The following is a 14,563-nucleotide window of genomic DNA, read 5'->3' on the forward strand; positions in this document are numbered from 1 at the left end:
TTCTGTAAATAATATATTTTTCTACTTTTAATTGCAGCAGGAAAAGAATCAGGAAATCTCAAGAAATAAAGGTAAGTGCTAATTATTTTCAAAATGTGGAGATTCTTGTAATTATCACAAATCTAACATCCATTATTGGTAAAAAATTATCCAGACAGATTATTTGCTGAGTGTTTTGGTATTTGAAATGACAAAAATATATCCAGGAAAGGGGGATGAAATGTAGAAAGTAAGTGCATAAGCTACTATTTTTGGAACTCTGCTGGAGATGAACAAGGCTCACTGAGGTACTCTGGGTGGAGTGGGCTGCATAGCTTCTCACTAAGTTTGTGACCTCAAATATGGATGCTTATTATACTTCAATGAAACATCAGTACTGTAACTTTAGCTTCTTCCTTTCCATTTAGTAAATCTGTAATTGGATGTGATTCCAATTTATACACAAATTAATCATGTCCTTAGTAGGCTGTCTTGCAAAACTACTGTCATCTGTGGATTTTGCATACTTTTTTTTTATACTTTCACTGCACCTTACTCTATGCCAGTGGCTAAGCACTAAATGAAACAGATTTTCCAGGTTAAAGAAACAGGCTTGTATCAAGATAAAAGAGATCAGAAACCCAAATAGCAGATTTCAGTATTCTTTCTAATATAACGTCTGTTAAGAGACAGAACACCCAAATCTCTTGGTTAAAATTTTACTAAGCAAGCAATGAAAGGCAAAATTGCCAATAGAGGCAAAGATAGTGTCTTGATAATGTAGTTGCTTACAGAGGTAGAGCTATGAGGTACTTTAAAAAGGAAAGCAAAGGGAAGGTAGAAGACAAAAGAATACCAGTTAATGGTTACAAAGAAAGGAGGAATTAAGTGGCAAACTAACCTATATCTTTTTTATTGCCTTAGGAAGCAATGCTTAATCCAATCACCTGAGTTAGCTATTCTTAATTCAGTTATTTATGTATCACAGTACTCTCTAATCTCAATTTCCTTGCTTTCCCTCACACTAGGGCTATACACAGGCCTCTAAAGGCAAACTACATCTGATGGTTGTTTGGAGTTGTGTCAGGACAATTACGTTGTTCATGATGATATGATAAATTACATCATCTGAAGGACCTATGGTCCTTCATTTGAAAAGTGTGCATGGTAAAATGAACAAAAAAAAAACAACCTTCAGTTTCAACCAGTTTGTGATTTAGAATTTCTTTTCTGAGGTAAAACAATATAAAGTTGAATAATCTCTAGATGTAGCGAGTGTATCCATGATGTATTGTTCAAAAACCTTTCTTGTCTTATGACAATACAAATTATAGAAAAGATTGTGAAAGCTCAGATTAAACTACAGAAATAAGATATTTGTGAATACTTAATTTTACAGAAATTACAAACTTTAAGCCTCTATCTACAAAGAAGGATACTTAGATTGGCCATTCTTGTGGATTTTTATGGTTTATTTTGGTTATATTATGGTGTTTGACATTCCCTCCCCACCGCGCCCAGTTGCCAGGTGTATGGTCATTGTGGTATATATGTCAGGAACAAACAGAAGTAGGAACAAAATAATGAGATAGTTGGGAGTGCCCATCATATTCATTAACTGTTAGTTTAGTTAACAAACCACAGAAACGATTTTCAAAGGCTTATAAAATATTGCCCGCAACCACAGCCAAAGCAAAGCATTAAACTCTACTTGAAAGGAGATATCCATTACCTCCAAACAGGCAGTGAAATCAGTGCTCAGCTGCACAAAATTTGTTGTGATTATATCCATAACATCTCTTGAGGAAATTTGTAATCTACTAAATTTCCTGCATGCTGTACATGTCTCTGCCTAAACTGACCATTCAACTTTGAAAATTTCAGTGATCTGAAAGACTACTAACACACAGGGTAGGCTTTGGAAAAATTATTCTACTCTTCTATATATACAGATATGCTTAATTGCTCGAAGATTTTTTGGGGTTTGTTTTGCAGTTGGTTCTTTTTGGCCTTCTCTTTTCATATTCTTTAAATTTCTTATTTGTTTTCATGTGTTTTTTTTTCGATGTCACTGCGAACTTTCAGAAAGGTATTTTTATTTCACTAGTAGCTATGGCATATAAGATGTTGAAAGTTTTTCTGCTTAAAATACTGGTTAGTTTGGATGAAACAAGGCAAAATTAATGTTTCAGCATAAATGTTCCTGCATTGTCAATGAGCATCTACCCTTCACATGCAGTATCTAAATGTGTTGTTCTCTGTACATGTTCTTGTGAGGTAGGTAAATTATCGTCAGGTTCTCAGGACAAGGTTCTAACAGTATTCCTTACACTCTCTGCATATGGAAGTTACTGTATACAGTAAAAGGACAAAAACATTTTCTGTGGTTCCTTAAATATTCTGAAACTTTCAGAACCAACGTTGCCTTCTTAATTCAGAGGAAAATTACAGCCCATGTTAAACATCCCTACCAAATGAAACTCTGAAGTCTCTGGTGTGCCTCATAACTTCCACTGATATCAGTAATTCAGTATCTAATTTTTATCCAGTATTTCTTTAAGATTGTATTTTTATAAGAGGAGGATATTGCAGCAGAATTAAAGTCAAATGCCTTTTGACTTCAGCAGGATCAAGACATAAGTAACAAGCTTCATTCTATACCTTTTACTATATACTAAATGCCTACTAATTTTTCATTTTATTTCATTTATTGCTATAAAATAAATCTGATTCCTATTCATATTTTAGTAATGATGTTATTGTTTTGTAGTGTTTGTTTTTTCTTCTGACCTTTTCCTGGCCCACTTGTTTTTCCCATCTGTTACTTCTGCTGTCAGCAGCCAAGTCAATCACACCAAAATAGAAGCCAAAACTCAAACATGCCTTGTTCTGATACTAATCCCATCTCTCTCTGATCTGTGATATTCTTTTTCTTGTTTCATTTAATGAATAACAGAACTTTGTGTACACTGTTTGAGAAAAAATAAACACTGCTTTTATGTAAATAATATGTTAACACTTCAAAATTTTAGTGTACACTGGCAAACTTCCTTATACTTCTGATAATTTTTCCTGCATGAAAATCATTATCACCAGTGAAAAATAAAAATGAAATTAGTTTCATAGCACATGTTTTTAACATGAAAGAAGGAACAAGGCAAACAATCACCAACTAAAACCTTACTAAATTTTACTTGCTGGTTTGGAGTCACAATTTGACCTTCTTTACATCTCTTTCCCAGTGTTAACTCCTTCAGACAAATGAACATTTTATTCCAAACCTATAGTGGATAATAAAATAGATATATTTGCGATGAATTGGAAATATGTTTGGCAATATCAGAATTTGTGTTGTATTTAAGCAGCGTGCAGAATATTCTTCCCAGTTTATGCTTAACTTTGGAGACTTTCAGGTGCTTTTAATAAAGTACATCACAAACTTTAAAGTGGAAATTGTTTCTGACAACATTATTCTGGACAACGTTTATTTCTGAAGAATCAGAGGGCTGACTAGTGACACACACCAGCTTTTTGCCAGTCTTCAAATTCCTTTGCTCAGAAAAAGCATGGGCACACTGGTAATAAGTAGTCATAAAATATTTCAGTTAACTGGTAATGTTTCAGACGATCAGTTCCCAAACTCAGTCACAGTTATTTTGCATTACAGTACAATAATTTTCTTTTTCAAGAACTAAAAATTAATTTCAGTATAGAAAAGCAGTATGTAATATATGTTTCTAAAAAACGACAGCAAAACCAGATAAAATCTATCAGAATAAAAAAAGCTAAAAACCAGTTTTGAATTTAGGCTGAGAGTAAGGTAGTTCTTTTGCTGATATTGAACAATGAGATGATACTGTACGCAACTGGTGTAACTTTGGCTATTTGTTTCTCAACTTAAAGAACAGTTACTGAAAGATACAAAAATTGCTCCAAATAAGATTTGGAAAGCATACACTTTTCATAGCATTTGCAAAATGTGCGTGTAAATAATTTGAATTATATTAACTTGAACAATTTTACTTTAGTTAAGTACACTTTAGAGACTGACTGTATAGTATACTGCTAAAATTTTTGCTAGCTACTGTTGATCTGAGCTTTGAATGTCATTAACACCCAAAACGAAACAGAAGAATTTTGACTGAGAGTATTTTAATTACAACCTGAGTTTCTAATTGTATTCAGTCCTTCTTATTTTATATTTACCTTAATAATCTGAATGTGAAATCATTGTTGACTCACAGATCAGTTTCAAAAATACAGTTCTTTATTATTGTGAGCATATTGCCAGGCTCTTCTGATATCATTAACATCTGTTCCTTTTATGATCTTTAGCTACCAAAAATAAAGTGGATACCATATGGGTGTCACATATCTTACTTGCTTTTTACTCCTTAAAAAGTTAACATACCTGCGCAACACTTGTGGCCTTGTCTGGGCTTCTAGATTGGTGGTGTAGTCTTTTTGTATACAATGATAAATGTAAGACAAAAAGGAGTGAGAAAAGCTTAAGACTGTACAAAATTGAAAGAATTTAAGGACAAAACCAGTAAGGCCTTAATTAAAGCAATAACTTTTAGAAGTGACAACTTATCTTGAGATACTCTCAAATGCCCACAGGTGAGCAAACTGTTATGTCTATCCTGCAATATGGCTGGCTGTTATTATTTTTGGTAATGGACAAAGCTGTGTATGTTCTGATGCAGAATACATGGCATCAGCATCTTATATTATGTTAAACCAATTAACTATGGCAAAAAATGCACTTCATTACTTTCTGTAATGTATCCAGTCACTCATTATGTCTGCTCAATCAAATTATTCTAAACTTGTATTTCAACAGACTTGTATTATGTGACTATGGTTACAATCTGAACTGCAGTCCTCCTGGACTGAATTGATTAAAGGTTTAGTTTGTTACACTATAGTAATCCTTCTCTGGTAGAGCAGTACATATCAGAAAAAAATGTAGTATTTTACAGAATATACGTAACAGCTGGCAGGTTAGTAAATGTTTGTCCAACACTGTTGTTTTCGTTGGAATGAAGCTGCTAAATAATCTGACCTACAGTGTTCTTTGTTCTGATGTTCTTTTCTTTATTGTTATGTTCCAGTTTACCTGAGTGAATAAACTTTTAAGAGGTGGTATGAGGACTGTGTGAATTAAGTGTACCAAATACTATCCCCTTTATCCTATTCCATTCTCCTCTAAAGCCTAGTCAACTGAAACTCAAATCTCTTCTGTCACTTAAGGATTTCAATAAGAAATGCAGCTCTGTCTTCCACCCCAACAATTCTCCATTCCTTTTCATTTCCATGCTCTTACAAGAGACCCACAGACACAGTGTTAATAAATGAATGTTATGGGGTTTTATTTATTTATTATTATCTTGGAATGGCTTTAGCATGATTAACATTTTAAAAATGTCTTTTTTTTTTTCCAGGTTCTGAGTTAGTTCAGAGTCAGATTATGACATGTGTTGAAAAGAAACAAAACTCTTTATCTGTGAACATAGTTTTAATGTAACAGTTAATCTTACAATTTTATTTTTGAATAGACTTGAAGCTCATTGTGAGAAAGTGAAGTGTATGAGTCAGATATCAGTTCTAGGTAGTATCTTTGATAACAGTGCAATTACCCAGACTTTGAAAGTATACATTAAGAGCAATGTGGTACTACACAGCTTTGTGAGAAGCTTTTCTTATTTATTTTAAAAAAGCATTAATTGATGAATGTGATTTCCAGCTTTGAGATCTATCTGTGAACACAGCACAGTATTTGTACAGTAACCTAGTCAGACTTGTTACCGGTGTAATGTCATGCAGATAAACAGAGTAAACTGCAAGGGTATGTTTGACTCACCAGTTGTTATGTTGAGGTAAATGTTCTTCATGTTAGGCAAGAAAGTAAGTTAACAGTACTCAAGTAATAACAAGTGAATATAGCATGGTTCAAATATAACAGGATTGCAGCATTTACCATGTTTTAAAATACAGACGTACATGCCATACCAGTGAAAATTGTCTGCAGTTTTAGTATGGTAGTGTCAGGGGATAAGCAGCGTCATGTAGAATTTCTTGAGTGTTATGTTACAAATGATGTCCATATTTCAGTGTAGGAGTTATTTCTAACCTCATGTTGGTTGGCTTCAAAGTTTCTAAGTCCACTTGTGCTATGACAAGTATGTATACTAAGAAGATAGTAACTAGAAAACAAAATAACAAGAATGACTCTGAGAAGTTTCTGCAAATTACACAAAAATTCACAGCTGTCACTGTATATTCAGAAAATAAATTTGAATAACAAGATATGTCTCTAATTTTTCTTAAATTCACATCCCTTATTTCTGCCACTAATCTAGAGCTGTGCGAGGGGCTCGCACATATCTTGATGACCACTACAGATATACCTACTGATAAATATTACATATATATTACCATATACATATGAAATATGTATATAATGATAACGGAGAAAACATGAAGATAAAAATATACTCCAATTGTGTTTTATGGCATTCATAATAGAATGAAATTCATGTGATATGTATCTGACTTGTTAGGAGCTTTAAGAATTATATGCGCAAAGAATTTCTTTCTTCTTTTGGTTTTCTTTATCACAGAGAAACGGACATTTAACTTCATTTTTTTTTCTCACATGTGATATTCATACCATTCAGAAACTTGGAGGGGAAAAAATGGCCTGTGTCAAAATTCCAGACAAAAACTCTTCTGCAAAATGATATCTCTATACTAACAAGAGATAGAATGGGTTATTTCTGTATGTAGTAGCTTTGTACCAAGAGACTGGTATCTCTATCTATTTTTTTTTTTAAATTCATCCATGTCCATCTAGAATTTAGGTTCCATTCTGTTAAATTGTTAAATCTGTTTCAAAGTAGACATTTTGAACTTCACTAGAGAGAATATGTTCAGTGGTAGTCATGAAGTTTCTCTCTGTACTGCATAAACACTTTATTTGAACAGATACATCAGAGGAGCAATTCAGCACTGGCCAGGGAGGCAGTGGGGGGGATTCTTGAATACTTAGTGGAATATATATTCATTCCTGTTAAGACTCTACTAGCTTTAAAGGAGTCACTCAAAGGATGAATGTAGCAATTTTGATTACTTAAATTTAAATGCATTAGTAGTCTGAATTTTAATGATGTGTGACCCACAAAAGATTTTGAATAGCAATACAGTTTGACTAGCACTCTGAATTTTTTGATTTTTTTCATGTAAATTTTGTTTAAAAGCTTCCATGTAAAAGTAGCTACTGTTTAACTTGAACACTCTATTGAAAATGTTTTGGAGAGTTTCTTGCGTTGTTTCTGGTGTAGGCTAAGTAGAGTTAATGAATATGACTTTCTTAAACTTAGTCTATTCTTTTATTATTAATAATATTGAGTTTTGTAAATTAAAAATTAATGCTAAAAGCTTTGTAATTTCATATATTAAGATTCTCCTCTGGGCTTAAAACAAGACTGTATTTCACTTTAAAGAAGAAATATCCTGAAAGATATGTATTTTCAATAATACTAGCTTTGGTTTACTTTCTTTCTTCTTAAAAGAGGTACACAAACCACAGATGGCTTTATGAAGTAATTTGAATTAGCTCTTGAGCACTGGAGACTTGCACTAAATCCATAAAGAGAATGCAATGCAATGACAAAGTATACTTGGATTCTTTAATATACATAATATAAACATTAGTGAAGTGTCTGTAGGCTATGCGTGTCATGTTTCCCAAATGTAGTGAATATTCATTTGATTATGCTAGCAATAGAAATCTAAGAATGTAAAATGGGTCATTCCATGTGAAGCTTAGAGCTCTCATGGCTTTGGTGCATTTAGGTATACTGGTTTAAAAAGTTACCCACCTCTTCTGCATACCCTGCTCCTTTGCAGAACTTTATCATTCTCGTAATGGGGAGGAAAATATGATTTGTAGCAGTACCATAGGTATCTTAGTTAAGTTTGGCACATAATAGCCAGTGGGGGCAGGTTATTTCACAGTACTTGTGATGTAAAAGGCAATTGTTATGACTAAAAATAATCAAATCAGAATGATAGAAAGAGCAACTTGTGTTTTGTGTTGTGGACTGTTGAAGCAAGATAATTTTCATATCTTAACACTTTGAAGTTTCCCTTTTAAAACAGATTTTCAAAAATAATGTATGGTAGAAACTATTATAATGTTGTTACACTAGAAACTTGCATTTTATTTGTAAGTAAGTATATAGTGTAATAGCTAAAGAATCAATGTTAGAATTTTGGGGAAAGTAACTTTCATTATTTTTTTTATCCTTCTATAGCATAAACCTTGCTTTATCAGAAGATCTCAGTATTATCTCAATATAAGCGTATCTAAAATAGTCTCTTATGATACCTTTTTACTGAACAAAAAGGAGGCTATGATATTTATATCACTGAAAAAGATATACCTAGATATCCTTTTAACAATACACAGGGATCTTTACAAGCTCTACAAGCATGGTTTTTTAGATATGAACTTAAAAAACAATATAGACAATAGTTCAATTAGACTGTTCGTGAAGGAGTGTTTAAAGGAGAGGATGGGTTGTCCTGAAATGAGAAGTGAAGTCCAGGAGGAGTGCATAACATTCAGAAGCAACAGATCACACGTACTGGTATTTCAGAAGTAAATTCTATTTAACATACACTGTTTTAAAATAAATATCTGTAAATAGATGTCTTTTTAATTCAGGTACTATGCTGCTGTTTTTTATTGTACATCTATAAGACTAAAGTTTAATAGCTCTCAACATAACTTGCACAGAGGTTTTCTGTGTTGTTTATAGGCTATAAAATGTTTCTTTTAAGAACACTTATGCAGAAAAAACAGACACATTTGTGTTACACAGGAGAAATTTCCTTACTCATACCATCTAAAACTAAATTACTTTTCGCATTCATTGTGAATTCTTTAGAATGCTATTGATTATATATTGGGAACATATTTTTGCATATCAGATATCTCTTGCAAGCAATTGAAAGGACAATCAGCACTTATATACCATTGAAAGTTGACTCTGGTGAACATGATTTCCACCCCCACCCTCACTCCCAATTATTGCAGCACTGTATATCACTCGGATGCCAGTTGAAACAACTACAGTATTCATTTTTTGCCTTACTCTTTGCATAGCAAGGGCTGATGCATTTAAGGTCATGTTCTAGTTTATTCCAACCACACTCTTTTGCTACTACTTCAGACACTAGAACACGATTAACAGTGTCAGATCCTGTTAACATTTACATCATAACTGGAAGCAGATATTAAAGTGAAGTGCAAATTAGAACCTGTTAAAATGCCTGCCACTAACAATTATGGTGGGGCAGTATTAAATTTCTCATTTGTTTCCAAAGGTCAGATTAATAAAGCTGTGTGGCACATTATCATAAAGGGTGGACCCAGCTGTCTGTTTTGATTATGCTTAAAAGTCTAGTGTTTCTAAGGAGACTTTGCAAGGAATGAATGCATCCATTTTAACTAGCAGTTTAAATGTGGGTAATTATTAGACCCTTTTCTGAAGAGATTCAAATCAGAGCTTGCTGTCAATCAAATGTTTTTCTGCTTTTCAATTAACAAATGCAAAAAGTAGGTTTCTTTTATAAATTCCTTTCAGTTTTTAATCCTTATATTTTAAATAGCACCCCAAGTACCTGAAAAGCTAATTCCTTGGATGAACCCACTGTAAACTAAACTGCATCAAATATTAAAAATAGACCTATTCACATCTATTCCAACACAACTTAATGAAACTTTGTGGTTTGTTTTTCCCCTCTTTCCCTTTTTCTTGATTCAGAAGCATTTTCAAGAATCTTATTAAAAGAAATAGTGTTCTTTTCCCCAGACAATAAATAGCAAATTTCCTGCTATTTTGTCTACATGACAAATATGAAAAAAAATTCTCTATTGTTATTGCTACTGTGAAGAACATATGGATCTTTAGGAAAAATGTTAATTGTATGGCTATCTAGTACAGATATCTATCTATCTATCTATCTATCTATCTAATATATCTAGTACCCTGATATATGAATAAGCAAAATCCCAATTACTCAAATGAACATAACTTAATATTACAGGTATGTTCCCCATTTGGTACTGAAAAGAGATCTAGTGTTTTAATTATTTTGGAAAACATACTCCAGGTTTGTCGCCAGGTAGAGAGCCATTCTTTTCTCCAGAAAATTTGCACTGGAACTGATCCCCATTTATGCACAACTTCTTTGGAATATAATTTCAGCACAAAGGGACACTAAATGAGCTTTAAATGAGGAAAATTTTATCTTCTGAAGGTATACTTTTTGGACCATATAGATGTTGGCTAGCCATAGATATTCCACAGATTAGAAATAGAAGCAGTTTAACTATTTAAAGATTTTAATTTATTTTAAGCAGTGGATAGACAGTTTACAACTTAAAATTTAATTTTCTAGAGTCAAATTAAAAGCTATGTTTACATTGCAGCTATTCAAGTGATTAGTACAAAAAGATACAACACTTCTTTGATTATGCAGTTGCATACAACTTTAGTAAATGAATGTAACTTTCTATCCTTTCTTCCTAATAATAAAAATTCTGGGCATTTTTGAAAATAGCTTTTTAAAGGTTTGGTAAAATGTAAAAATTAATTAGATATTGAAAAAAAAAAAGAAAATATGTTTGTTTTTTTTTTTCTTTAAATCTACATAAATTAACAAAAAACACAGCATCCTGTGAAGAAAAAGGAAACTACCGATCTTGCAAGAAATTACTAGTAGAGCTATTAAAATACAGATCTGCATATATTGCTGAAGGAATTGAATGATTTCAAGGTTTATATTGAAAATGGGATTAAACATGATGGTACAAATTTCAAGGAACCAGAATAACCTTTTTGCTGTAATCAGGGTTATACTTTTGAAACAACAAAGCAAAAAGGAAAGATAAGAAAAAGTTAATCAACTATGTGATGACTTGAGTAACCAACATGTCATAAAGAAACAGATGTGTTCGTAATATGTCAAGGAAGGTTTTCCTAGCAGAGATAGAGAAATAATAGAAAGTATTATATATGACATTACTTAAACCTCATCTGACATACTGTATCTATGTCTGAATGTTCATGTTTCAGATTGAATTGAATTTAATCTTGAACAGGTACAGAGAAGGGCTAGTGCAGTGATCAGTCAGTATTTTATAATTGAAAACTCAAGAACTAGCAGAATGGAAGACTTGAAAGCGTTTTGGTAAAAAATGCTTGAAAAGAGTATGGAACTCCTGAGATGAAAAGTAAGCTAGATTATCATCATTTTAAACAAGAGGCAGTTCTCCTTGCATGCAGTAAGACACTTCTCTATCTCCAGATTATTCCTTTTTGCATGAATTAATATGATAGAGCCAGATTTAAAAATACCATGTGTGATTGCATGCAAATGATAAAGTAAAAATGGAATGAAACTTACTTCAGGAGGAATTTCCCTGGTTCTGTGGAACTAAGTAGGACATTTGGTGCTTTGCCGGTAGACAAATTTGTTTGAGTTATACAAAGTGATACACTGAGAAACCTGGTCTACTGGGATCAATGGGGTCCATCTGTCAGAGAAGGGGGAAACCATCTTCCGTCATAGGCTTGCCAAGCTGATGAAGAGGGCTTTAAACTGAAGTTGCCAGGGGAGGGGAACCTCATTCCACCCCAATCCTGCCAGTTTGATGCCAAGGACAGCAATAGATGCCCAGAGCCTGGAGAAGCATGGCAGGTCAGAAGGAGAGCGTCAGAAGAGCAGCGGAAAGGAATTCCAGCCAGTAAGTCAGCTTCATCGGGGGCCCAACTTAAATGCCTCTATGCAAACACACATAGCGCAGGGAAAAACCAAGAGAAGCTAGAGATATGCGCATGCCTGCAGGGCTATGATCTTATTGGCATCCTGAAGACGTGGTGGGACGGCTCCTATGACTGGAGTATTGGAATGGAAGGATACAGACTCTTTAGGAAGGACAGGCAGGGGAGACGAGGAGGGCATGTTGCCCTCTATGTCAATGACCAGCTGGAGTGCATGGAGCTCTGCCTGGGGATGGAGGATGAGCTGACGGAGAGCTTATGGGTCAGGATTAAAAGGAGGGCAGGGACTAGAGACATTCTAGTGGGCGTCTGCTACAGGCCACCTGAGCAGGAAGACTGAGCAGATGAGGCCTTCTGTAGACAGATAGGAGTAGCCTCACATTCACAGGCCCTAGTCTTCATGGGGGATTTCAACCACCCTAATATCTATTGAAGGGACAACACAGAAGGGCATAAGCAATCCAGGAGGTTCCAGGAATGCATTGATGATAACTTCCTTCTCCAAGTGATTGAGGAGCCAGCATGGAGAGGCGCCATGCTGGATTTTGTTCTCGTCAACAAGGAGGGGTTGGTAAAGCTCAAGGGCAGCCTTGGCTTCAGTGACCAGGAAATGGTGGAGTTCAGTATCCATAGGGCAGTAAGGAGGGCACACAGCAAGCTCACTACCCTGGCCTTCAGAAAAGCAGACTTTGACTTCTTCAGGGACCTGCTTGGTAAAGTACCGTGGGATAAAGTCCTGGAGGGAAGAGGGGCCCAAGAAAGCTGGTTAGTATTCAAGGACTACCTCCTCCAAGCTCAGGATCGATGGATCCCAACAAAGGAGAAGTCAGGCAAAAATGCCAGGAGGCCTGCATGGATGAACAAGGAATTCCTGGACAGACCAGACAAGAAAAGGAAGCCTACAGAGGGTGGAAGCAAGGGCAAGTAGCCTGGAAGGAATACAGAGAAATTGTCTGAGCAGCCAGGGACTAGGTTAGGAAAGCTAAAGCCCTGATAGAATTAAATCTGACCAGGGATGTCAAGGGCAACAGGAAAAGCTTCTGTAGGTACGTTGGTGATAAAAGGAAGACTAGCAAAAATGTGGGCCCTCTCCAGAAGGAAATGGGAGACTTGGTTACCCAAAATATGGAGAAGGCTGAGGTACTCACTGATTTCTTTGCCTCAGTCTTCACTAGCAAGTGTTCTAGCCACACTGCCCAAGTCACACAAGACAAAGGCAGGGACTGGGAGAATGAATAACTGCCCACTGTAAGAGAACATCACGTTCGAGACCATCTACGGATCTTGAAGGTGCAGAAGTCCATGGGATCTGATAAAGTGCATCTGCGGGTCCTGAGGGAACTGGTGGATGAACTGCTAAGCCATTATCCATGTTTTTTGGGAAGTCGTGGCAATCTGGTGAAGTCCCCACTGACTGGAAGTGGGGAAACATAACCCCCATTTTTAAAAAGGGAAAAAAGGAAGACCTGGGGAACTACAGGCTAGTCAGTCTCACCTCTGTGCCTGGAAAGATCATGGAGCAGATCCTCCTGGAAACTATGCTGAGGCACACGGAAATCAAGGAGGTGATTGGTGACAGCCAACATGGCTTCACTAAGGGAAATCGTCCCTGACAAATTTGATGGCCTTCTATGATGGGGTTACAGCGTTGGTAGATAAGGGAAGAGTGCCTGATGTCATCTACCTGGACTTGTGCAAAGCATTTGACACTGTCCCACATGACATCCTTGTCTCTAAATTCGGGAGACATTGGGGACATCCAAGTCTCTAAATGGACTTGACAGATGGACCACTCGGTGGATAAGGGATTGGCTGGATGGTCTCACCCAAAGAGTTGCAGTCAACGGCTCAATGTCCCAAGTGGACACCAGTGATGAGTGACGTTCCTCAGGGGTTGGTATTGGGACCGGTCCTGTTTAACATCTTTGTCGGCAACATAGACAGTGGGATAGAGTTTGCCCTCAGCAAGTTTGCCGATGACACGCTAGAGGGAAGGGATGACATCCAGAGGGACAAGGACAAGCTTGAGAGGTGAGTCCATGCGAACCACACAAAATTCAACAAGGCCAAGTCTTTACTGGTGAGACACTGGAACAAGTTGCCCTGAGAAGCTGCGGCTGCCCCCTCCCTGGAAGTGTTCAAGGCCAGGTTGGATGGGGCTTTGAGCAACCTGGTCTAGTGGAAAGGTGTCCCTGCCTGTGGCAAGGGGGTTGGACCTAGATGATCTTTAAGGTCCCTTCCAACTGAAACCATTCTCTGATTAATGAAAAAAATACCTTAGGAAATTGCCTGAAGGAGATGGTAGAAGGACCCACAGCCTCTCTTTTAAATTGAAACAAGTCTTCCCTTATCTGGAAGACTAATGTAAGGTAATCCTATTACCGGGCAAGGTAATATGATTCACTTGGGATATAATAAAAGCTTTGTTTTGTTGCTTTCTGTTTCCTGTGTAAAGAAAACTCCATTTGTGTAGCCACGGCCTGGATCATTTTCTCTAAAGTCTTCTTTTTCAGTGTTCTTTCCCACCCATGTCCCATTTTGGATAAGCTAAGTCTGCATTTTTCATACCAGCCATTCATATCTTTGATGATTTGACACAGCACAATGTAATTCGTGTTCTCAGGAGAGAACATGTGTAATATTTTAAAATGTAACTTCCCTTGAATATCCAAGGGCATGATATGCCTTTGAACTTCCAAAGCTTTTTAGAGATCAAGTATTTGAAGTAA

The 14,563-nt window shown here is 35.8% G+C and overlaps 1 protein-coding gene across 3 annotated transcripts in view; it reads left to right on the top strand.

The window, feature by feature from the left end:
• The window catches only part of FSTL5 (follistatin like 5), a 322,017-nt gene that overhangs the window by 21,425 nt on the left and 286,029 nt on the right, over nt 1-14,563 (top strand). For 2 of the 3 annotated variants that reach the window (XM_068403644.1, XM_068403645.1), the window contains exon 2: nt 41-71. In XM_068403644.1, the coding sequence (XP_068259745.1) occupies nt 41-71 (31 nt within the window). Of the gene's footprint in view, nt 1-37; nt 72-14,563 lie in introns of all 3 variants that reach the window. The other variant, XM_068403643.1, reaches the window with a different exon arrangement.

Source organism: Nyctibius grandis, chromosome 6 (genome assembly GCF_013368605.1).
Source record: "Nyctibius grandis isolate bNycGra1 chromosome 6, bNycGra1.pri, whole genome shotgun sequence".
NCBI classification, from domain to species: domain Eukaryota; kingdom Metazoa; phylum Chordata; class Aves; order Nyctibiiformes; family Nyctibiidae; genus Nyctibius; species Nyctibius grandis.